This window comes from Eptatretus burgeri, chromosome 18 (genome assembly GCF_056783735.1).
Source record: "Eptatretus burgeri isolate ZD-2024b chromosome 18, Ebu_testis_v1, whole genome shotgun sequence".
NCBI lineage: Eukaryota > Metazoa > Chordata > Myxini > Myxiniformes > Myxinidae > Eptatretus > Eptatretus burgeri.
Window position 1 is genome coordinate 44,121,690 of NC_140978.1, and position 23,929 is coordinate 44,145,618.

General features: G+C 39.6%; 2 protein-coding genes across 2 annotated transcripts in view; both read right to left on the minus strand.

Moving 5' to 3' along the window:
* LOC147009002 (N-acetylgalactosaminyltransferase 7-like) overlaps positions 1-23,929 on the minus strand; it is a 581,063-nt gene that overhangs the window by 187,087 nt on the left and 370,047 nt on the right. The window lies entirely within an intron of this gene.
* The window catches only part of LOC147009004 (uncharacterized), a gene marked incomplete at its 5' end in the record, with an annotated part of 38,630 nt that continues 16,119 nt past the window's right edge, over positions 1,419-23,929 (minus strand). Inside the window, 2 exons of the mRNA XM_085864483.1 lie at positions 1,419-1,463; positions 21,730-21,972. Coding sequence (XP_085720609.1) covers positions 1,419-1,463; positions 21,730-21,972 — 288 coding nt within the window. The remainder of the gene's footprint in view (positions 1,464-21,729; positions 21,973-23,929) is intronic.

Here is a 23,929-nt window from a genome sequence, read left to right on the forward strand (position 1 = left end):
TCCGTCATATTATTAAACACCTCCTGTTGATGCCAAAATGCCAAATATGTGACAAATGACCACTTTTTTTTTTAGCAATTGGAACTGCTGCTGTTAAGTTAATTCTGGAACTTAAATTTTGTAATTCGGCTTAGTTTAAGAGATTCTCGAGGTTATGGCATGCGTGGAAATGAAATAAAGCCACGGATGTTGGCATCTCCAGGTGTTTATAAGCATTGCAATGTATCTAGCGATTCATACGCATTCGATGATACAAGTTTAGAAAGTGAAAAAAAAACTTTATCATTCATAAACTATTGTGGCCTGTTCCAACTCAAGGCATTGTTGAGCAGGCTGAACAAAAAGGTGAATTAAGACCCCAGCAAGGAAACGAGAATGTGCCTTTAGACACCAGCGAGGGAGAGTGAGGTATCCGATGATGTTCCTGATAAAGGGTCTTCAAAAGAGGTGTTTTAATTAACCCAGGTAATTCGATGAAACTAAAGGTCAAGTTTTATCGAACACGCAATTTTCACTCATACACTTCCTTGGCATTTTCTTAGTATGCATGCAAAGTTTCAGGCTGCTGGGTTTCATGGTTTTGGAGTTAGGGAGGAGACACACACACACACACACACACACACACACACACACACATTGACTCACTGTTTGATTGATTGACTGACACACTGACATTTATTAGTATAGAAGGAGCTGTGTCCGCTGGTTGTTTATTTGTCGTGCTATAATTTGAGAATGAATTAATGGATTTCAATGAAACCAACGATGGTGGATTCAGGGAACTCTCAGGAAGGTTTGTGATGCAAACAAACAAACAAACAAATTTTTTTGTGTGTGTTGTTTCTGAGAAGAAAGGAAACACCAATTTTTGGGGAGCAACTCTGCCACCCCCTGTAGATCCCTTCAGACCCTGATTTTTTTTAATGACGTGAACAAACTTTGGTAGATCACAGGTGTGGTCAAGTTTTCATCAGAAAGGAAGGTTTGTGAATGGGCACACATCGTGAAACTGCAAACACCAACTTGTGACTTGCTACCCCTCCCCTCTCTTTTTCTCTCTCCCACCCCCTATCTCACTCCCACCCCCCTCTATCTCTCCCACCCCCTCTACCTCCCCCACCTCCTCCATCTCCTCCACCCCCTCCATCTCCCCCACCCCTCTATCTCTCCCACCCCCTCTATCTCACCCACCCCCTCTATCACTCCCACCCCTTTCCCTCTCCCACACACACACACACACACACACACACACACACACACACACACACACACACACACACACACACACACACACACACACACACACACACACCCCTCTCTCACCTCCTTCTCCCCACCCCCCTTAATATCCCTATTGCAAAGCGACAAGTGATATTTGCGAGTTATCATTATATAGCTGTTAGGGTTGCAGGTCGTGGCTACACATCTTCCTTGTTCATATTTTTACTGAGACTGTACACTACCTGTCAAATACAACATTTATATGGTTAAACAAGACTCAATTTTTTTTGAGAACAACATAAACATCAAAGAGATCTCCAAGTCTAGGATCTCCGCATGGTTTCCCAATGGGTTTCTCCAAAACGTGTCCATCAATGAATCATGAGTGCAGCATTATCGCCAAGCTCGGTATCTGTAAGAATCGTTGTGCATGAAATGACTGCTGCCAGAACTTGGGACAGAATTCCTTTTGGTCACATGTGAAAATTCCCTTTCATTTCCACCATTGCAATTGAAACTGGCAAGATATCACAAAAAAGGATTCCATTTTGGATCGATGATGAGCCTTTTCTAAACTGATGTCTGATTTCAACATTCAGTCTTCTCTCATCGAGCTTTTTCTTGCTGAATCAAGCAGAGAGGAAAATGTCTGGATGTTTTGGTGTATGCGCTCACATAACATGACCTTTCGTTCCTCACATGGCATAAGCGTCTGTTCAAGAAATGTGTTTAGCTGTTCTGACGTTCTCTCGAGCAGGTAATAAGCCACGTTCATGTTTTGTTGCTTGGTCGTTTGTGCAATGTTTTACAAGAAAGGAGACATTTCCTCAGAGAACAAAAGGAACAACCAAGTTGGCAGCAAGTTGTTTTTCTGTCACCTGTCTCGCTTCCATCCTGATGTTGTAGAGCCATTGGGAATTAAGGTGTTGTCCAGGCTTAAATTGTACATTTGTCATGTTTCTCATGTTAAATGTGATTTTAGATTATCTGAAAGGGTTCATAGACTCAGTGTATGTGATGGAGGTGTATGTGATGCCATGGTGCCCCTTTCCTCTGGCCAGTCATAATTACACATTCTTAGGCTTGGTGAATAATAGCACAAAACTAATATAAAAAAATTTATTCCCCAAAAACTCCTTGTTCAGTGTTTGTATTTCTTAAAGGAACTCTTTGGTGAACTTAAACAGACGTTATGATGGCTCTCGACTTGTCAAATTGAAGGTTTCCAATCCAAAGTTTCAACTTCAATATATGTTTATTGTGACACTTTGATTATTATAATGGAACTGACATCCAGCTTGACAGACACCAAATTCAGATTCAGAACCCTCAAACTGGGTCTTTTCCACCAAAATGGCTCCAGAAGTTATATTTTCCCAAAACCCAACCTGTCTCAGATGATGCAGAAATAATACTATATAGGTACTGATTAAACTATTAAAGTTACAAGATTACTATTCAATAAAAATTCGATCTGGGTTGGATTACAACTGCACAACAATTACTTATCCTCATTTGGGTCGTTCCCCAAGCCCCAATTTCTGAACATTTAAGCCACAAAAACATAGATTTATAACGATGGTTAAAATTTGAATTCAGTATGAAGGTTCCATTGCAAAGTACACTGATGACCAACATTGTCGATTTACCGGAATTTGACCAACATTGTCTGTTTACTGGAATTTAACAAACATTGTCTAATTACTGGAATTTGACCAACATTGTCCATTTACCTGAATTTGACCAACATTGTCTATTTACTGGAATTTGACCAATATCGTCTATTTACCAGAATTTGACAAATATTGTCTATTTGCCGGAATTTATTTGACCAACATTGTCTATCTACAGGAATTTGACCAATATTGTCTATTTACGAGAATTTGACCAATATTGTCTATTTACCGGAATTTGACCAATATTTTCTATTTACCGGAATTTGACCAACATTGTCCATTTACCTGAATGTGACCAACATTGTCTATTTACCTGAATGTGACCAACATTGTCTATTTACCAGAATTTGACCAATATCGTCTATTTACCAGAATTTGACAAATATTGTCTATTTGCCGGAATTTATTTGACCAACATTGTCTATCTACGGGAATTTGACCAATATTGTTTATTTATGAGAATTTGACCAATATTGTCTATTTACCGGAATTTGACCAACATTGTCTATTTACCGGGATTTGATCAACATTGTCTATTCAACAGAATTTGCCTAACATTGTCTATTTACGGGAATTTGACGAATATTGTATTTTTACCGGAATTTGACCAACATTGTCTATTTACGGGAATTTGACCAACATTGTCTATTTACCAGAATTAGACAAATATTGTCTATTTGCCGGAATTTGACAAATATTGTCTAACTACCGGAATTTTACAAATATTGTCTAATTACCGGAATTTGACAAATATTGTCTAATTACTGGAATTTGACAAATAAATCAGCTTGTCTAAAATGGCTGATGCTTCATTAAAACAATTGTTGTTTCCAGCCTTCTTACTACCTAACAGCAATAACAATCTATTAACTAATTGTGATGGGTCATTTGGAAGAAAACTAACACCTGAATCAAGCCGACTTAAAGCCTGAATAATGTTTCTCCTCCTCATTCTTCTTATCAGTTTTCCCAGCCACATAAACCCCATAATCAAATGAGTTTAGTAAATCAATATATTCTCTATCATCGTCTTTTTTATATTCAACGGTTTATCAAAATAATTTGCATCAATCCTCATACTTGTTGCTTGTTTTCCATCCTTGGTAAGAAGAAACACTGATCTTGGAGTTAATTTAAAATTTGGTCAGGTAGAACCTAAGAATATCAATCCATCATTAAATATCAATAACTTTTCACCAGCAAGAGAGAACACCACTTTTTCTTCTGTTGGTTTAAGACCCGCTATGGCTTTTGAACCCGTTGAATATTCATTGTTTTGAAGAGCCTTCACAATATAACCAGGAGGTTGATTTACCTTTCCCAGTGGTTGGAATAATCCTTCATCATCATATTCTAATTCTTCCACATCTCCGAGATCTCGCTCTGTCATCTAACATCTGAAGTTTTTTAGGAGTATATTCTATCACAGGAATTGTAGAAATATCCATCATTTTTTGCGAGGACATTTTTAAAAGTGGTTTGAAAAATGTATCTTGTTACCCTTGCCGAAGGAGAGGCTGTTGCATTTGGGTCGGCTTGTCGCCTATAGGTCACAATTTTAAACCGATCTTCAAGAAAATTCACCACATGGTAGAGCTTGTCATAAGGAAGAAGCCTATTGTTTTTGAGGTCAAGAGGTCAACATAGGCCAACGGTCAACAATTTCAGTGTGATTTCTAAATTCCTCAATTTTCATCCGATTGACTTGAAATTTGAAGAGGGTATATAGTTCATGACACTGAATTCACTGAGCCAATTATTATTGAGATCAACATGAACCAAAAGGTCAACATAGGCTCAAAGTCAACAACTACGGTGGTATTTCTAAAATCTTCAATTTTCATCCGATTGACTTGAAATTTGAAGAGGATTTATATTTCGGGTCATTGAATTCAACCACCAATTCTTTTGGAGGTCCACATAAGCCAAAAGGTCAACATAGGCCGAATTTCTAAAATTGTCAATTTTCATCTGATTCACTTGAGATATGAAGAGGAGTTGCATATTTGGTCATTGAATTCAACCATCAACTATTTTGAGGTCAAATTTGTTTTTGGGATTTTGCAATATCATGCTCTGCACATCGTCTTCTTCTTGTTTGTTTGTTTGTTTGTCCACATATAACTTTTGTATTTTTCTCCGCAACCAATTGTCAGATTGAGACAAAATTTTCAACATTGTTTCTTATTGAGTGATGAGGGACTTGAAAGAATGATTGACTAAGATAAATACAATTACAAGAAGAATGTCTCCCTCTTGTGTAGTAGCTATCCGTAACCGTTTGGTTTCTCTCATTAACACATTCATCAAAGATGACGAGGTTCTCTTTTGATGAATCCAAATCTTGAGGTGAAGGTACTGTATATCAACTGTATTATCACTGAGAATACAAGTTATGGGTTTGATTTATTTTTACATTTCTGTGTATCACAAAATAGGCGTATTACATCTTCAATGCTGTAATCATTTAGTCTGTTTTGAAGTTTAAATAAACCAATTATGTCTTCTTTTTGAAGACACACATTAAAACCTTGTGGGTATTTGAAACTCATGTTGAAAGTTTGACTTTGTGAAAAAGATTAAATTATCATGAACTAAAAAGTTAGGAGGAAGGAGCATCTTTAAAAGAAGACATGTTTTCCCACATCTGCTTGAACCAACTATTGGACATCTTAATGAATTTGGTAAATTTTTATGGTTGTTAAATGAGTTACGAGTTAAATGAGTTAAATGAGTTTTGACGACAATTGAATGAAAAACCATTTCTCCTGATACATTAACATTAACATCATTCAATTATTCGATCTGAATTTCATTAAGATTACCTTTATACGAATTTCTTTCAGGATTACAAACTCAATATTCTACATCTTTTTAGATTATGAATGTAAATACAAATTCCATCTTGATTATTCCCAACAGTTTTATCTTCTCTTTCCAATACTTCATTCATAAGGATTTTTGATCTTGCCATTTGAACTAGTTTCATTGCCTTCTCTAGTTTTGGATATATTGTTTGAAGAAAAGAATAATCTTTTGTTTTGATTATTCATAATGAAAGAGGATAATTAAATGATGTTTTTGGAGAAAACAAAGAAGCTTTCCCACAAGAGGAAATTGTTGAGTTAAAATTATTATAATAACTATCGTTCTTATCCAATAATTATTACCCTCACCGAAGGATTCGGAGAGGGTATTGCATTTGGGTTTGTTTGTCTGTCTGTCTGTTTGTTCGTTTGTTTGTTTGTTTGTTTGTTTGTTTGTTTGTTTGTCCGCATAGAACTTCGTGTTTTTCTCCGCAACCGCTTGTCGGATTGAGACAAAATTTTCACCATTGGTGTGACTACTCATGTAGAACGTTATAATTATAATTATGACATCATCGGTCACGTGGTGTGGCAGCCATATTGAATTTACCCTAAAACCTATAAAATACACCACTCAAAAGAAGTCCTGGCAAGAGTTTGCAATCTCTGTTCTTTTTCTTGTTATAATTGTGTTTCTTCACTTTTACATCTCACATATTTTTAAATATCTTCTATCAAGCAATTCTTTTCTGAAGTGATGGAATGAAATTCATATTTTGTTTGTTCATAAGTTTTAATATCTTCATCCATTTTTGCTATTTATGTAGTAATGATGATGTCACGCCAGTCACGCATGACTGATGATGTCATGAATTTTTTTTTTTATCTGTGGAACATTTTATCCCAAGATGACCCTCAAAATTGTTCATACTGATCGGATGTAGTGTTCTACATGTGCAATTATGAGGTCATAAAGAGGGCACCTATGACATAAATAAAAGCACTCTCATTTCCCATGAGGAGTACTTGATATGTGCCAAGTTTCAATTTTTTCCTTGGTGCGGTTTCAGAAATACAGAGATCCAAAGTTTTTCTGTTTTTCCAATATGCCATGACATAATTGCCACACCACGTGACCTAAGACATCATAATTATCATTAAAACATTCTACCTTAGTTATCGCACCAATGGTGAAAATTTCATCTCAATCCGACAAGCAGTTGCAGAGAAAAACACAAAGGTTCTGGGTGAACAAACAAATAGACAAACAGACAAACAGACAAGCAGACAAGCAAACAAACAAGAAGAAAATGTCGTGCAGAGCATGATACTTGCAAAATTCAAAAAACAAATTTGACCTCAAAAATAATTGCTGGTTGAATTAAATGACCAAATATGCAACTCCTCTTCAAATTCAAATCAATCGGATGAAAATTGACAATTTTAGAAATTCGGCCTATGTTGAACTTTTGGTTTATGTTTACCGCCAAACTAATTGACGGGTTTAAATCATTGACCTGAACTATAAATGCTCTTCAAATTTCAAGTCAATCGGATGAAAATTGAGGATTTTAGAAATCTCACCGAAGTTGTTGACCTTTGGCCTATGTTGACCTTTTGACATTTTGACCTCAAAAACAATAGTCTTATTCCTTATGTCAAACTCGACCATATGGTGAAGTTTCGTGAAGATCGGTTTAAAATTGCGACCTGTAGGCGACCAACAGATAGACAAACAGACAGACAGACAGAATAACAAAATCGACTAACCAATATACCTGGAAAATCTTTGAATTTGCAAGTAACAAACAAACAGACAAACAAACGGACCCAAATTCAATACCCTCTTCTTCAGCGATGGTAAAAATGATGAAACACACCTTGACCTTCTCAAATTTGCTTTGAAAGAAAAATCACATCATGCTTCCATCAAAAATTTTTCAAGATTAACCAAATCACAACGATGCAATAGAAAATGTAAAACATACAGTGTCCTTGTAAGAGATGTCTCAACTCCTTTCATACAAAAGAATGATTATATCAACATTTGGAATGTTGCAGCAATCATAAAGCAACCGTAATTAATATAGCAAATTTAGGTTCAAACATATTCAGTTTTCAACAAATCGATAAAACATCCATTTGTGATATACACTGATTTTGAAAGTATCCTTGAAAAGATAGCTACTGTTTCTCCAAATCTAAATCAACCATACACAAATAAATATCAAAAACATATTTTTGTGGTTTCTGTTATTATATCAAATCATCTGTTGGTGATGAATACAAGTTAGAACTTTACAGAGGAGGAGATGCCTCCCAAGAGTTTGTAAAACGACTGGAAAAAGACTGTGTTCGATTAACCAAGATCATGGGAAAAACCTATAAACAATTGTCCTTAACAAAAGAAGAGAAAAGGAAATTTAGGAAAAACAATATCTGCCATACTTGTGAGGAGGAAATTAGTGAAGGTCCAAAGGTAAAAGACCATTGTCATGTCACTGGTAAATATAGAGGTCCGGTTCATCAAAGTTGTAATCTCAATATTAAACATCCCTCTTTCATTCCTGTCTTTCTTCACAACAATGCTCACTATGACACATATCTATTAATGAACTGAGTAAAACCAGTGGAGATATTTCAGCCATTCCTCACACCAACAACAATTACATCTCATTCACAAAAGCAATTTACACATCTCCCATAACTCATATTAGATTTCTTGACACAATGAAGTTTATGTCAAGTCCATTATCTGACTTGGTTTCAAATATTAAAAACATTCCAATTCTCAAATCACATTTCTTAAATCAAGAAGAGATTGAACTCCAATCACAAAAGGGAATATATCCTTATGATTATATGAACATGTTTGAGGGGTTTAAAGAAACACAACTTCCCTCTAAAGAAAACTTCTATAACGATTTAAATAAAAGCCGTATAACTGATAAAGAATATACTCAAGCACAAAATGTTTCGAAGAAGTATAATCATGAAGAACCTTGGGGAATATCACGATTTGTATCTTAAAACTGATGTTATTTTATTGGCTGATGTATTTAAGACTTTTAGAACAGTATGTCATAATAAAAATTCCTATGGATTAGACCCCACTCACTATTACACAGCCCAAGGATTGACCTGGAGTGCTACGTTAAAAATGACAAAACAACCATTGGATTTAATTGGTGATATAGATATGCTTTTGATGATAGAGGAGGCAAAAAGAGGTGGAATATCACAAGCCTGTTCAAAGAGATTTGCTGAAGCAAACAACAAATATCTTCCCAAATATGATGCTGCAAAAGATAATTCTTACTTGATGTATTACAATGTAACAATTTGAATGGATGGGCTATGTCTCAATCTTTACCTTGTGGAAAACTCAAAAGGCTAAAATAGAAAGATTATGAAAAAGTTTTCAAAAGGTGTTAGATAAAGCACAGGTTGGATATTATTTTGAGGTCGATTTGAAATATCTGGAAATAATCCACAAAAAAACATAAAGACATACCCTATGCACCTGATAATGAAAGTCCGAGAAAGGAATGGCTTCGTGGTTATCAACAATCATTTCTTATGAAAGGAAAACCCACAGAAAAATTTCTTACTACATAATATGATAAAGAGAAGCATGTTTTACATCAAAGGAATTTAAGACAATATTTATCTTCTGGGTTGAGAGTAAAGAAAATTCATAGAATTTATTTAGACAAAGTCATTAGTTGAAGACCGACATTGATTTTAATCCGAAAAGGAGAATAGAAGTCAAAACAGATTTTGAGAAGGACTTTTATAAATTCGTGAATAATGCTGTATTTGGAAAGACTATGGAAAATGTAAGGAATGGACAAAACACAAGACTTGCTACATCTTTGAAACAAGCATCTAAATTAATTAATAGTTCAAGTTTTCAAAGAGCGGAGGTGTTTTCAGAGAATTTTTGTGCTATTCATATGAAAAAAGAAAGTATTTAAATGGAGAAACTTATCTATATAGGAACATCAATTCTTGACTTGTCAAAGTTGTTAATGTATGACGACTTCTACAACAACTTAAAGAAGAAATATGTGGATGGATTTAATCTGCTTTATATAGTTAAGTTTTGAAATTCAATATAGAAGATATTTATCAGGATATGTCTCAGGATGTTGATATTTATGATATAAGCAATTATACATCATGAAACAAACTATTCTGTACAAAGAATAAAAAGGTTATTGGAAAGTTTGAAGATGAATTGGGTGGAAAGATAATGAGTGAATTTGTGGGATTGAGAGCAAAGGCTTATGCTTATAAATATGTTGATAATAATATTGAAAAGAGTGATAAAAAGTTAAAGGGGGTAAAGAAAAATGTAATCGAAGAAGCAATAAACTTTGAACATTATTACAACTGTTTAACCTTAAAGAAAGAAGGTATAGAAAAATGAATACAGAGGAGGTAAATAAGAAAGCACTGAGAGTTTTTGATAAGATGTTTATTTTAGAAAATGGAATTGACAGCCTCCCTTATGGATGTATAGATGTTTAAAGGATAAGTATGTGCTAAGATATGCATAAGTGTTTAGACATTAAATAAAGTATAAGAATAAATAAATAAAAATTGGGTTGGGGGGATTTTAACGTGCTACCGCTGCCTTTTTTACTGGAATATAAATGATAGAACCAAGCAATAACCAAACCAAAGAATGGAGAAAATCACAGCCTTGGTATTTAAATGGAAAACATAATGAATGTGAGGAATATCAAATTAGCCTTATTGAAGAAATAACTAAAACAAAAGTAGATAAAACAAATAAATGGATAATATTAAATACAAATAAGTGAGAGGATGTAAAGAAAATAAAAATCCTTGAATGGACAGAAAACTTTGATGGTTGCCAAGAAATCGATGGAAGAATAATTTACTACAATCTCAAAATGATATGCTCAGAAAAGAGCATCAAGAGAGGTATGTCATGTCATCTCTGCTCAACAATGACACTTAAACCAAGAACAAAGTTCCAACATATTGTTTGTTAATATACTTGATGGTGATGAGTGCCACAAGAAAATCAAGTTAATCCCTAAAATAGAACAGTCAGATATTCATTCACTCTATATGACTCATGAAAATATGCCATTAGTAGTAGTTGGTCTATTGAGGATTAGTTGAAAATTGGAGAAATAGGAGGATTTTTTTTGGAGATTTTGAGTGTCGGTCAAAACGTTTTTTTCCCCATTCACTTCAATGTAAATTTTGGGGTGTTTTAAAGTTCCATTTCCCTCCTACTAACAGCCCTGGTGGATGAGGTGAACATGCGTGAGTTGAGCCGGCAGAACAGGGACACTGGGCGGAAACAACACAACAAGGGAATCAGAGTTGGACATTATAAGTAATGGTGAACTTCCTCATTTGACTTTGTATCTGTTTATTTGACATACAAGTTTCAAAAACGTTACTCTGTTGATGTGATCACTGTGACATCCCTCAGAAGTCACAGACACCAACTGAGAAAGACCCATTCAAGTGATAGCCGACAGGTACATTCGTTCAGACTCGTGAAGCTCAAAGCTTGGATTGCAGTCATTAGAGAACGTGCTGGGTTTGGCACCACGAACAACATACGTACACTGAAGGGAAGGAAACCCACAAGGTGCGTGGACCACCGACAGATGCATTTTGTGGAATAGGAAGTGTGCAAATTGGGATTCATCCCAGTGTGTTCTTTTCGCTTGTGAACCTCACTGTTTGTATTAATCGCCTGGGAATTTTCTTAGAATGTGTGAAGACTAAATGCCTTTCAGGGTTTGGAAATTAAAAGTGTGATCATAAATTAAAAGCAGGGTTTATTTGCATGTAGACTTTGAACAAAGGCAAACCCATTCAAAACCGACTGTAGAAGATGAGAGTTCAAAAATACAAGCAAACGGAACAACTCACTCCTTGCTTTCTTCGACAGAATGATAGATGAGCTGCTTCATGATGCAAAACCTTTCCTCTGTGACAAAGCAAAAGAGTTTGGATTGGAATTTCTTTTTCTCAAAAATCAAATTTAACATCAAATAATTCAGAAATAACCAGGTACCATTTAAATATCCAGTGAGTCCCGATTGTAAACAACCAGTGAATGTACAATTATTCTTTGCAGACATACTAATCGAAAAAAAAGGTTCTTGCTCTATCTTGCTGTATACATGCATTTGGAGTCTATTCGTGCATCGTAGTGGAGTCGAAACAACCAGAGTTCATTACCATGTTTGTGAAAGTTACTTTTTCAATATGATCCTATAGATTTCAACCCAAGGAACATGAATCCGAAGGTGCCACGAAAATCTGATCCTGGATAAGGTCAGTTGTGGTGACCTTGAAAGGCCAAAAAAAAAATCCTATATCGATAACGGATTGTCATACAAAGGTAATATTGGTGTCAAATGAAAGCTCTCATAAAAAAAACAACTTTTATTCAGGAATGTAAATTGATAGGGTCAACAATGTGACCTCTTGAAGTCAATAAAGGTCATTTTGATTTAAAAAAAAAAAAAAACAGACATCAAAAGGATGATATTACGATGATCATGTGTGGTGTCAAATTAAAGCTCTCCTCAAAACAAAACACTTTCACTCTAGAGTATAAAGTGATGCGGTCAACCACTTGACCCTGGAGGTCAATAAAGGTCATGCAAGGTCAAAAGTCCAGGAATATCATGCAGTGGTGTTAGGATGGTCGTTTATGGTGTCAAATGAAAGCACTCCTCAAGATGAACTACTTACTGGTGGTTAACTCTGTGATCTCACGATCTCTTGAAGTATGAAGATTTAAACAGTTGTGTGTATTCAAGATGTTCTTTTTTGCAAGAGCAGGAGCCAGTGCAATGTTTGTGGCAACTGCATTTTACTGTCAGCATGAACGCTTGAGTGGCAGTGCCGCGCAAAGTCCATATGGCATTGGGTTGTTGTCAGATTCTTGCCAGCTGAAGGAACATGGGTCCTCTTCAGGGAGTTTTGGCTGATGACATGTATACCAGATTGATGCCTGGTACACAGCTCATATAAGGTGAAGCATTAGTGCGTCCTGTGTTGACGGAATCCACTAGACATCTTGGCTTATTTGACAACATGTTCATTCTCAAAACGTTGCCCTCAGACGTAGTCGGTTTGGTCATAGAGTCGACACAAAATCTTCAACGGCAGCAAAGTCATCGCCTGTCAAAGCCTGGAAGGGGTGCTGTGAGATCTTCACGGGTTTTTCTGTAACTTTGGGGTGTTTGTTCAAGGTGCTCCACCAAATACATTTGCCCTTGTTCTTCAGTCCATTTTGTGGTATCACAACCTGACATGGCATGGAATATTGGTAATGCAAGATAGCATTCTGGGTCAATGCTCTGATGGAGTCGATTGATGTGAAGCATTTGCCGATGCTTTCCGCTGCTGACTGCAATCCACAAGTCAAGGTTTGGATTGATGGAGCGGAAACGAGAGAACTGACCTCGGATGATTATGAATACAGCAGTGTCGCCGGCCCTGATGAGAAAGGAATTGGTGTTTGGTAGTGTGTCGATTATGTGTACCACTATTCTGGTGTCTGCTTCCTTGTGGTTTGAAGGTTCCATCATTAAGTCACCAGGCCTGACATGCACGACCATGGCACCAGAGGTCAAATATATATTCTTGCCATCAGGACTGTATGGGTTTTTCATTGCCTTGCTGAACAGAAACTCAAACAGTTCTTCCTTGTTTGAAGAATCTGCCAAAAACTTTTCCCAGGTTTTCTGGCCTTGAGGAATCTTTGCATTACTGGCGACGCATTGACATGTCCCACAACCAGTTCTGTCTGCTCTCTTGTGACGTGTGCTACCTTTGATAATTTTTGGGAAAGTATCTGCCCCATATTACATCATGGTGATCACAAGATTTAAGTTTAATGTGGAGGGGAGGGCAGAAGACAGTAACCGCATTATCATTAAACGTCGAGCATGATGGCTTTGGTGGAGCAGCGACGCGCTGCTCTGGAGCATGCTTTCATACCTGACTTGACCTGATAATGGCTTTGGTGGCATTTTGTCGATGAGGGCCCCACCATCGATGATTACGGCATTGTAGCCTTGGGGGGAGGGGGGTGAGGGGGAGCTCAGTTTCCTCGAAGGCATCAGGTCCTTCTGCGGAATCTGCTTCGACGATGCAGTGGTAAAGTACAGCCTTGTCATTTGTCGTCTTCATGGTAGAGGGAGGGATTGCAGACTTGTGTTCGAAGAATAAGCCGACATTTCCCTTACGTGTGTGCAATGATACAAACAGTTGACCACACAACAACGTCTGATCTTTGAAGTGAGATTTTTTTTTCTTGGTTGCTGTTTTGCGTTGCTTAACCTGTTTGAAAAAAAAATACCTATCTGTTGTCAATAATTGGTGCGTTGGATGACAGCTTTAGCTGGTGTTGATGATGTTTACTTTCCGGTATAAACTTTTATTCCACTGACTTATTGCGTGAGCATATGTACAGGATGTGCAGCCATGTTGATGTTGATTCAAGACACCTTAACGAGCATATCAGGACATCTCTAGGCAGTGTGACGTGGTGCACTCGCCCGCTGTTGATTTACCCGATTACACCAGTGAGTGGCTGCTATATTATATAGCATGCAGGCCAAGCTTGCAATGCATGGAGTTCAAAAGACCTCAAGGGGTCAAACGGTTGACTGCATCACTTTGACTCCGGAGTGAAAGTATTTTGCTTTGATGAGAGATTTCTTAGAAAGTCATACAAAGGCAATAATGGTGTCAGTTATTGATATCAGTTTTTTGCCCTATTTGACCTCTAATAACATTTCAAGGTCACTAAAACTGACCTTATCTGGGATCAGGCTTTTGTGGCACTTTCAGATTTATGTTCCTTGGGTCAAAATCTATAGGATTGTGTTGAAAAACTAACTTTCACAAGCATGGTAATGAACTTTCAAATATTTGTTTTTCCCTCGTCCTTCCTATTATGATGAAAATTCCTTGAGGGAGGGGTTCATTGATTAGGCATGTATTTCCTAATCATTGCCGGAAAAGTCAGGTCAGGAAAATGGCTGGCCCATCCCCATCTCCGAGGGATCAGCATCCCCAGAGATGCTGATCATCCTGCTGCAACCATGAGGCACATGGTCAGCTTATTGGCCTCCTCCACTCATGAGGCTCCCCTCGCTGAAAGAATCTGGTAAGCAGGATCAGCGTCAGGAAAACAAGCCACCTGTCCATAGAGCTGATGCTCATGGACTATAGAGGTAATAAAACTCATATGATTCTCTCTCAACAACTGCTCGTTGGACATGAAGTCTGACCAGCTATAGCCAAGTATTTTCCAAAGAGAACTGGTACCGAAGGAGTTAAGACTGTCTCAGATCGCTGGTCAGAGTCCAAGTCTCACATCCATACAGCAAGACTGGAAGCACCAAAGACTTAAAGACTTGGACTTTCTTCCTCCTGCATAGGTACCGACAGTGCAACACCCCGTGATCCAGTGACTCCATGAGTACGCAAGCCCGACCCAGATGTCTATTGACCTCTGGCTCACAACAAGCGGAGACATATCACTGCCAAGATAGCTGAATCTCTCCATGTCCTCAATATTCTCACCACCAACAGGTACAGACAAGATGGCAGCATCCAAGATGTCATTGAAAGCCTGGATCTTAGTTTTGACCCAAGAAACCTGTAATCCCAGTGGCCCAGTCTCCACATTGAGCGCCTTGAGGGCCCCCACAAGGATGGGAGTCTATGCAAAGATGACCGATTCTTCTGCAAAATCAAGGTCAGAGATATTGATATTCCGAAACAATGCACCACAGCTTGATCTGTCTAACATCCTCCCCAGAATCCAGTCATTACAAGCGCTGAAAAGTGTGGGGGCCAGAATACACCCCTGACGAACTCCAGTAACAACTGGAAATAAGTGGGGGGTGGAATCACCGCATCTCACAGCACTCAAAACCAGAGTATAGTTCAGAAATCAGATTGATCCGTTTTGTTGGCACCCCACGATGACCAAGAATCCTCCAGAAGGCATCCTGAATCACTGAATTGAATGCTTTGCAGAGATCGACAAAGGCTGTGAGCAGTCCCTGCCAAAACTCTCATCTCTGTTCAGCGAGGACACGAAGAGCAAGGATACGGTCAGTCGTTGATCTCTTTGGTGTAAAGCCTGACTACTCTGGGGGGTGGTATTCAAGCACATGGTGGCAAACTCTATCAATAATTATATCTGAGCAAAGACCTTACCCAGCACTGAGAGCAGCATCACCCCTCGGTAGTTGTTGCAGTCCTGGTAATCACCATTCCCTTTCCAGAGAGGGACAACAAGGCCCCTCTTCCAGTCAGTTAAGATTACGCCTGTGTTCCAGGCAGAGCACAGAACTGCATGGAATGACACAAGTACAGCATTTCCACCAACCTGGAGAAGTTCAGCATGGATGCTACAGATCCCAGGAGGATTACCCCCTTTCAACTGTTTCACCACAGCCTGAGTTTCCACAAACGAAGGTGGTTCACAGTTGATTGGAGGGTCAGTAATATGAATAGTAACACCCCTGATATCAAACTCAACAGCTGATGGGTCAGCCTGGTACTGCCGCTCAAAGTAACCGGCCCAGCGGGCCTTCACGTCGGACTCCTCTGTCAAGAGCACACCACCCGCTGCTCTAACTGCAGTACACCAAGGGATGGGCTCGGAGGAGTGCAATGCATATATTCCTCTGTAAGCAGGCCGAGAATCACTTGACCACAGGTGATGCTCTACCCCTTCACAGATTCGTCACACATCGGCCTCCTTCTCTGCCCTCAGCACATGTGCAGTTCTATGCCTCAACTCCATGAACAGCTCTGCTCTGCCATTATGCCTGGCCTTGTGACTCTGGTCAATGGTATCCAGTGTCCCTTGAGAGACAACGTTCTTCTTCGCCTGACAGTGGGTTCCAAGACATCCACCAGCAACATCAAGGATGGTAGGCTTGAGGCCCTCCACAACTCTTCAGGATTTCCCTTAACATCCAGACCCCACAAATCTCCACTCAGCCTGTTCGCAAATTCCTCAGCTACCCTCTCATCCTTGAGCTTATCAACATCCAGCCTCAGCTGGGATGGTACCATTCTCCTGGATTTAAGCTGCAACTTCAGAGTTGCAACAACAAGGCTATGGTCGGTATTGAGGAGCATTCCGGTAGACCCTGCAGTTCTGAATCATCCTCCAGCGACCATCAACAAGCACATGGTCAATCTCCTTTGCCACATCACCAGCATTGGAATACCAAGTCCAGCAATGAACCTGAAACCATGAACCAGCCACCCTAAGTCCACAACTTCTTGCAAAGTCAAGGAAGTTAGTGCTTTTCTGGTTCACAGTTTCAGACCCATGGGGACCATCACATGTCTCATAACCATCCTTATCATTGCCAGTTGATGCAATGAAATCCCCCAAGATGAGAAGAGTATCAGTCAGAGCATAATATACAGAGACCAGGGAAATTACACCAAGGAGTGATGAATCCTCAGTCTCATAATACGCTAGTTGACCGATGTTACCTCAATTATCACGGAAGTCAGCTTATTGGACAAAGCTACAGCAACTCCTTGGGTATGGTAACCATCAGAGCGACCAGACCATTAGTAGGTGTAACCAGCCGTGATGATCCCCCCACTATACGGTCTCCGAATCTCAGAGAGTGCTGCAACACTGAAGTCCAAACGCTGGAGCTCAGATGATAACAGAGACAGGTGATCATCCTCTCTTAGGGATGGGAAATTCGAGGCACCCACCCGAAAGGACCGCCTCAGGTGAACCCAAAGAAATCGCTGTCTGGAGGACGACACCTCAGCACCAACCTGACACACACCACCACAATCTGACCCAGGAAGTTCAGAACAGTGGCTGCAATTTACCCAATTGCTTAGACTAGTTCCTAGTCTTTCCTGCCATCCCTTTGTACTTTCGTCTATTTCATGTTCTTTCCTTTCCTCTAATTGCCAATCCCCGCTCTAATTAATTGCACGCCTCGTGTAATTGTGCACAGTGCCTCGGGTAGGAGGTGGGGCCTAAAGTGTGACATCACAACTCAGGAGTTAACACCTGGTTGGACTCAGGGGATCACGTGATGGGGAACTTGGCACCAATCAGTGGGCACACAAAAGGGGACATGCTCATTCTGGCACAAATTTTGAGAATTGTGCAAGTGTGGTCAGTTGGGGTGGAATGCAACGTGAATGTTCTGACAGTTCAATCAGGGAGTCAATAAGCGGTGATCCACTTACACTCAAAGTGTCATTCGCCCTCCTCGTCTCGTCTCCAGTGCAAAGCATCCGCCCACCATATGGCTATGTGGTGAAGCTAGAAGTGACCCTCTCTGGTATGGGTGCGTGATTTGAGTGGGAGAGACCCCACCTGCATGTCAGAGTGCAGCCAACCTACAGTACCTCAGGTTAAGGGATGGTCAATCCACCACCCCCTCTGTCTCCATCTATATCCCATCCTCTTATTTTCCTTCCCATTTTCTCCCGTAAAGGCGTGGTGCCATTAAGATATTAGTTTTAAGTAGGTGAGTCTGTTCCTTTCCTAGATTAAGTTGATCACCGACCAGGTCCTTACCGTGTGAAAATTTCTTCAATGTATCCACAGAACATTTTGGATTCATTAAAATCTGTATTTTTTTCCTTCACCGTGGATATTTAGTTTACTGACGTGCCTCCAGCGTGGTAAATTGTTTTGGTGAGAATAAGTGTGCCACATAAATCAAATTAGAAACACTCACTCCCAAGTGCGTGCAAATTCGCCTCCCACTCAAGGGTGGTTCGGGTTAGCACCAATCAGCGGAAAATCTCTGGCGTGACCGGATCTAATCCCTAAAGACCATGATCAGTCACATTACAGTTTGTGCATGTCATTCCCTGAACTTCTGATTATACTTCAGCAAGAGTAACACAAGAGGGAATACAAAACGTCGAGAGAATACATACAAAAACAGGGTGTTGAAAAGTTTCCCCTGTTATCCCAATAAATGATAAATCTTCATGGAATTGTTATCGTGATAAATGATGATTTCCATGAAATCATAATGCCAAAACGACAATCTTCATGGAATTGTTATCCGGATAAATGAAAAATCTTTTGGAAATTATCGTAACAAATGACCATCTTCATGGAAATATTATCCTGATAAATGACTATATCCATGGAATCAAAATGCCGAAACGATCATCTTCATGGCATTATCGTGGTGAAGGACCTTCTTAATGGAATTATCGCAATAAATGACCGTCCTCATGGAATTGTTATCCTGATAACCATCTTCATGGAATTGTTATCCTGATAAATAACCATCTTCATGGAATTGTTATCCCAATAAATGGCTATCTTCATGGAATTGTTATCCCAATAAATGGCTATCTTCATGGAATTGTTATCCCAATAAATGGCTATCTTCATGGAATTGTTATCCCAATAAATGGCTCTCTTCATGGAATTGTTATCCCAATAAATGGCTATCTTCATGGAATGGCTATCCCAATAATTTATCATCTTCATGGAATTATCTCAATAAATGGCTATCTTCATGGAATGGCTATCCCAATAAATGGCTATCTTCATGGAATTATCCCAATAAATGGCTTTCTTCATGGAATGGTTATCCCAATAAATGGCTTTCTTCATGGAATGGCTAACCCAATAAATGCCTATATTCTTGGAATGGTTATCCCAATAAATGGCTATCTTCATGGAATTGTTATCGCGATAAACGACTATCTTAATGGATTTGTTATCCTGATAAACGATCTTCATTTGATCATAATGCGCCCAGATGTTCGTGGAAACATTTTTGAAGTATTACCACAAGTAAAGTCACAATGTGCAGTCCCAACAATGGAAACAGTGACACACGAGTGGATGATATGGAAAATCTGTCTGAGGGAGAAGCGTCAAGATGGCACTCGGGATGGAAATCCTGATGTATGATTAATTACGGAAGATCACTGAAAATTAAGAACGAGGGTCAACAGTCAATTTATTCTTCAAAAGTACTCAATTACAGAAATTTCTCACAAAGGCCTCGCCATGTCCCCAGAAATGATGCAACCAGCAGTCAGATGATGCTGCGTGAGGAAAAACGAATTGTAAATTTTAACATCTCTTATTCTTTGAAATCAAAGACTTATGAATAGAAATCAACAGTTTCCAGGGCGTCTTTAGCTCTTGTTCTGCAGGATTAGCCACAACTGAAGCATGTCATCTCGGAAGTTGATATTATATAACATTACTGTAATTACATGAACATTTTATTACATGAACTTCATAACCATTTTATCACCCTAATTTTGTGACCGATTACTTAAAGGCAAGCCCTTAAGCAAGAAGAATTTGCTGCTTCAGCGGTCTGTCCAACTTTTCACATTGTTATAGTGGATATTAAAACGCAGTGTCGACATTATCTGGAGCGCAGCAGCGAACGCGCAATAATACTCTTTCATTGTTAGGGTCAATGAAATATAAACTAGTTCGAGGGAAGTAACACGAAGCAAAAAAAGATGGCTTCATGTTATCATCACACCAAGTTAAATAGATATAGAATTTCAATCTTGCTCAGCAGGACTTAAAGGGACTAACAACTCATCAACATCCACGAATTAACAAACGGAAAGTCCTGAACAAAAAGTCAAACAAAAACAAAAAAATATATAACCAACGGAATCATTATCACGGTTTCAAAGATCGCACTGACAAGGTAACTTGTCGGGTCCGGCTGGGCCCATCAGTCTTGCTTTAAATCCTATTGCTTACATCATCAGAAACTACAACACATGAGATGAAAGTCTGCAGAGAAGCAACTTGTCCATTGGTCTCGTTTGGACAAGTTCACCATGGTGCACGAGGATAGGTGTGACGGTCTGATGGTGGACAGGTGGTAAACTCAATATTTACTCTTACCTCGATCCTTGGTGGGGACAGATTTCACTGAAAACTACCAGCATAGGGTGCTGCATCACTGAGCATGCCGTATTTCCGAATGATAAAGGAAAGATGGACACAGAGCTTGCACTGAGGTTGTTCCATGATGGAATCTTTTCAAAATACTGATGAATTGTCCGGTGACGTATGGGGGATGTTAGGTCAGGGATCTCACATGAATCTCACATGATGAACGTGATGCTGTGTTAAATGAATGACGTGTTAATGACGAAGATGGGATTGGAGGTACAAATAAATGTGATATGGTAGGCTTGTTAAATAGCGCTTTCACTTGAAAATTTACACGAGAACAGAATGGTAACAGAGCGGATAGTGTGATGTTAACACAGTGAATGAGCATGATGTTAACAGGGCAGATGACCGTGATGTTAACAGAGTGGATGAGCATGATGTTAACAGAGCAGATGAGCGTGATGTTAACAGAGTGGATGAGCATGATGTTAACAGAGCAGATGAGCGTGATGTTAACAGAGTGGATGAGCGTGATGTTAACAGAGTGGATGAGCATGATGTTAACAGAGCAGATGAGCGTGATGTTAACAGAGTGGATGAGCGTGATGTTAACAGAGTGGATGAGCGTGATGTTAACAGAGTGGATGAGTGTGATGTTAACAGAGTGGACGAGTGTGATGTTAACAGAGTGGATGAGCGTGATGTTAACAGAGTGGATGAGCGTGATGTTAACAGAGTGGATGAGCGTGATGTTAACAGAGTGGATGAGCGTGATGTTAACAGAGTGGACGAGTGTGATGTTAACAGAGTGGATGAGCGTGATGTCAACAGAGTGGATGAGCGTGATGTTAACAGAGTGGATGAGCGTGATGTTAACAGAGTGGATGAGTGTGATGTTAACAGAGTGAATGAGCATGATGTTAACAGGGCAGATGACCGTGATGTTAACAGAGCAGATGAGCGTGATGTTAACAGAGTGGATGAGCATGATGTTAACAGAGTGGATGAGCGTAATGTTAACAGAGTGGATGAGCGTGATGTTAACAGAGTGGAAGAGTGTGATGTTAACAGAGTGGACGAGTGTGATGTTAACAGAGTGGATGAGCGTGATGTCAACAGAGTGGATGAGCGTGATGTTAACAGAGCGGATGAGCGTGATGTTAACAGAGCGGATGAGTGTGATGTCAATAGAGTAGATGAGCATGATGTTAACAGAGTGGATGAGCATGATGTCAACAGAGCAGATGAGTGTGATGTTAACAGAGTGGATAAGTGTCATGTAAACCGAGAGGATGAGTATAATCTGAATCAAGATCTTTAACAGTTCATTGTAGTTCTGGCAGATATCATAGGATTGGACAGAAGCAAATGTGGTATTGTTATTTAAGAAAGGAGTTTCACTCATCCAAAACAAATACACCAAGAAAACACAAACTTCAATGGTGAACCACTGGAAGAGGTTCAGTCTTTTGAACCTCGAGGCCTCACCATTAGCCATGACCTCTCCTGGGCCAACCACAGAGAAAATCTGGCCTCCAAAACTAACCACAGACTGGGCATCCTTTGTCGATCCAAGTCTTTCTTTGGAAAAACAGAGATACACAGTCCACAGGGCCTTTTTCCGTTGCTGCAATAAGTATTTATTTATTTATTTGTATAGATAATCGAGGCTCATGCGAGAACTAGCACCTGTATACTGAATGGACCACGACACAACAGGACAAAAGAAAGTTCAGAGAGGGGGGGAAAAAAAAAAACAACAACAGAGTTGAAGGTCCAGATAGAGGCAGACTTGGCCAAACAATAGGTGTGGGGAAGAATAGTGGGCAGGAGAGGATGCACTTTGTGGACAAGATGGATAAAGAAGGAAACTCTCGGGATGGAAAACTAGAAATCTGGAAGGAGGAGGGATTGCGGTGTGGTGGGGGTTAACGAGCGTAGAAAAGATAATGGTTTTGGATTGGGGACGATCTAAGATGGTGGTGAACAGCTGTATTGAAGACCGAGAAGGAAGAATGAGATTGAAGAGAATGTGGAAGTTGGTTCCAAAGGCGGGAGAGAAGAGAACAAATGAGTGATGGTGAGCAGTGATCCTGGATTTAGGTAGTTTCACCAAAGGTGTTTATGGTAGACCATGTGTGCACTGCAGAAACCTGGGAAGGACAAAGCATGGAAAGAGCAGAGGGTGCAAGACCAGAAAGGAGGCGGTAGAAGACAGAAAGGCCACTGACCTGTCTGCGACGGCGAATCATTGTTTTCCGCCTCGGGCCGGTGTCCCAGCATCACATCAGTCACTCCTGGATTCTGTGGAATCTAAAGCTCTCAAAATTATTGGAATCTCACATGATGAGGCGAAAGCACAAGGTTTGCTGCTCTAACATCGCATGTAAGTTGGTAGTCTCCATTTTGTTTTGTTTTGTTTTAACCATCTGCTCCCTCTGACGTCTCAGTGTTCTGATCCGCACCATCAACTGCAGGATTACATCTTCATCCAGTAACCCTGCCCTGGTTAAAATTCCACAATCCAGGCTGACTGCAACCCTCAACTCTTATTCCTCGCTTCTCTCGTCTATGGAAATGCCTTCCAGAGGCCGAAGTTTCTCACTCTTCATACAGAACTTCAATCAGGCAGTGCATCACCACCTTGTGTCATCCCCCATCTTGACCTGTGATCTTTATTACCCCATTAATCCCTCCTAACCCAAGCCCTCTTGCTTACCGGTTTCAGTGCTACCTCCCCTTCTCTCTTTATTCCTTTTCTGTTCGTTTATCCTCTTGCCGGTTGTGTCCAATTGCTTCCCCCACTCCTCCACTGCCAGTTCATCCTTGCTGTTCCATGAGCCTCGCTCTTGAAGAGAAAAATGAAGAAACAACAACAAACATGTCTCGCCAGCCTGAGTCATCATCTGAGGGCCCTGACATCATTCAGAGTGAGTCCATGATTTGTCCAAATGAGTTTATACAATCAAATCACCTTTTGTAGTGCAAATTTCTCCACGCAACCCTACGGTAGAGAGTATGATGAGCCTGCCCGGTGAGCTTAGTTGAAAAATTGTGGCACTTGAGTATAAAACTAATCCGAGTTTCAGTCATACCATTGTGCATTTATCAGGCATGCATGGAGGACTTTCCAATGTAATTGAATGGTTATGTTGTACAAGGCCGAGGCCAAAATTACCACCTCTTGCTAAACTTCACCGACAAAGTGTGAAAGAAATCGCAGGATGGGGCCATGCCCCGAGGACGTGTTCTCCATCAATGACAATCAATATTGCTCTTTGTACCTTTGTAGA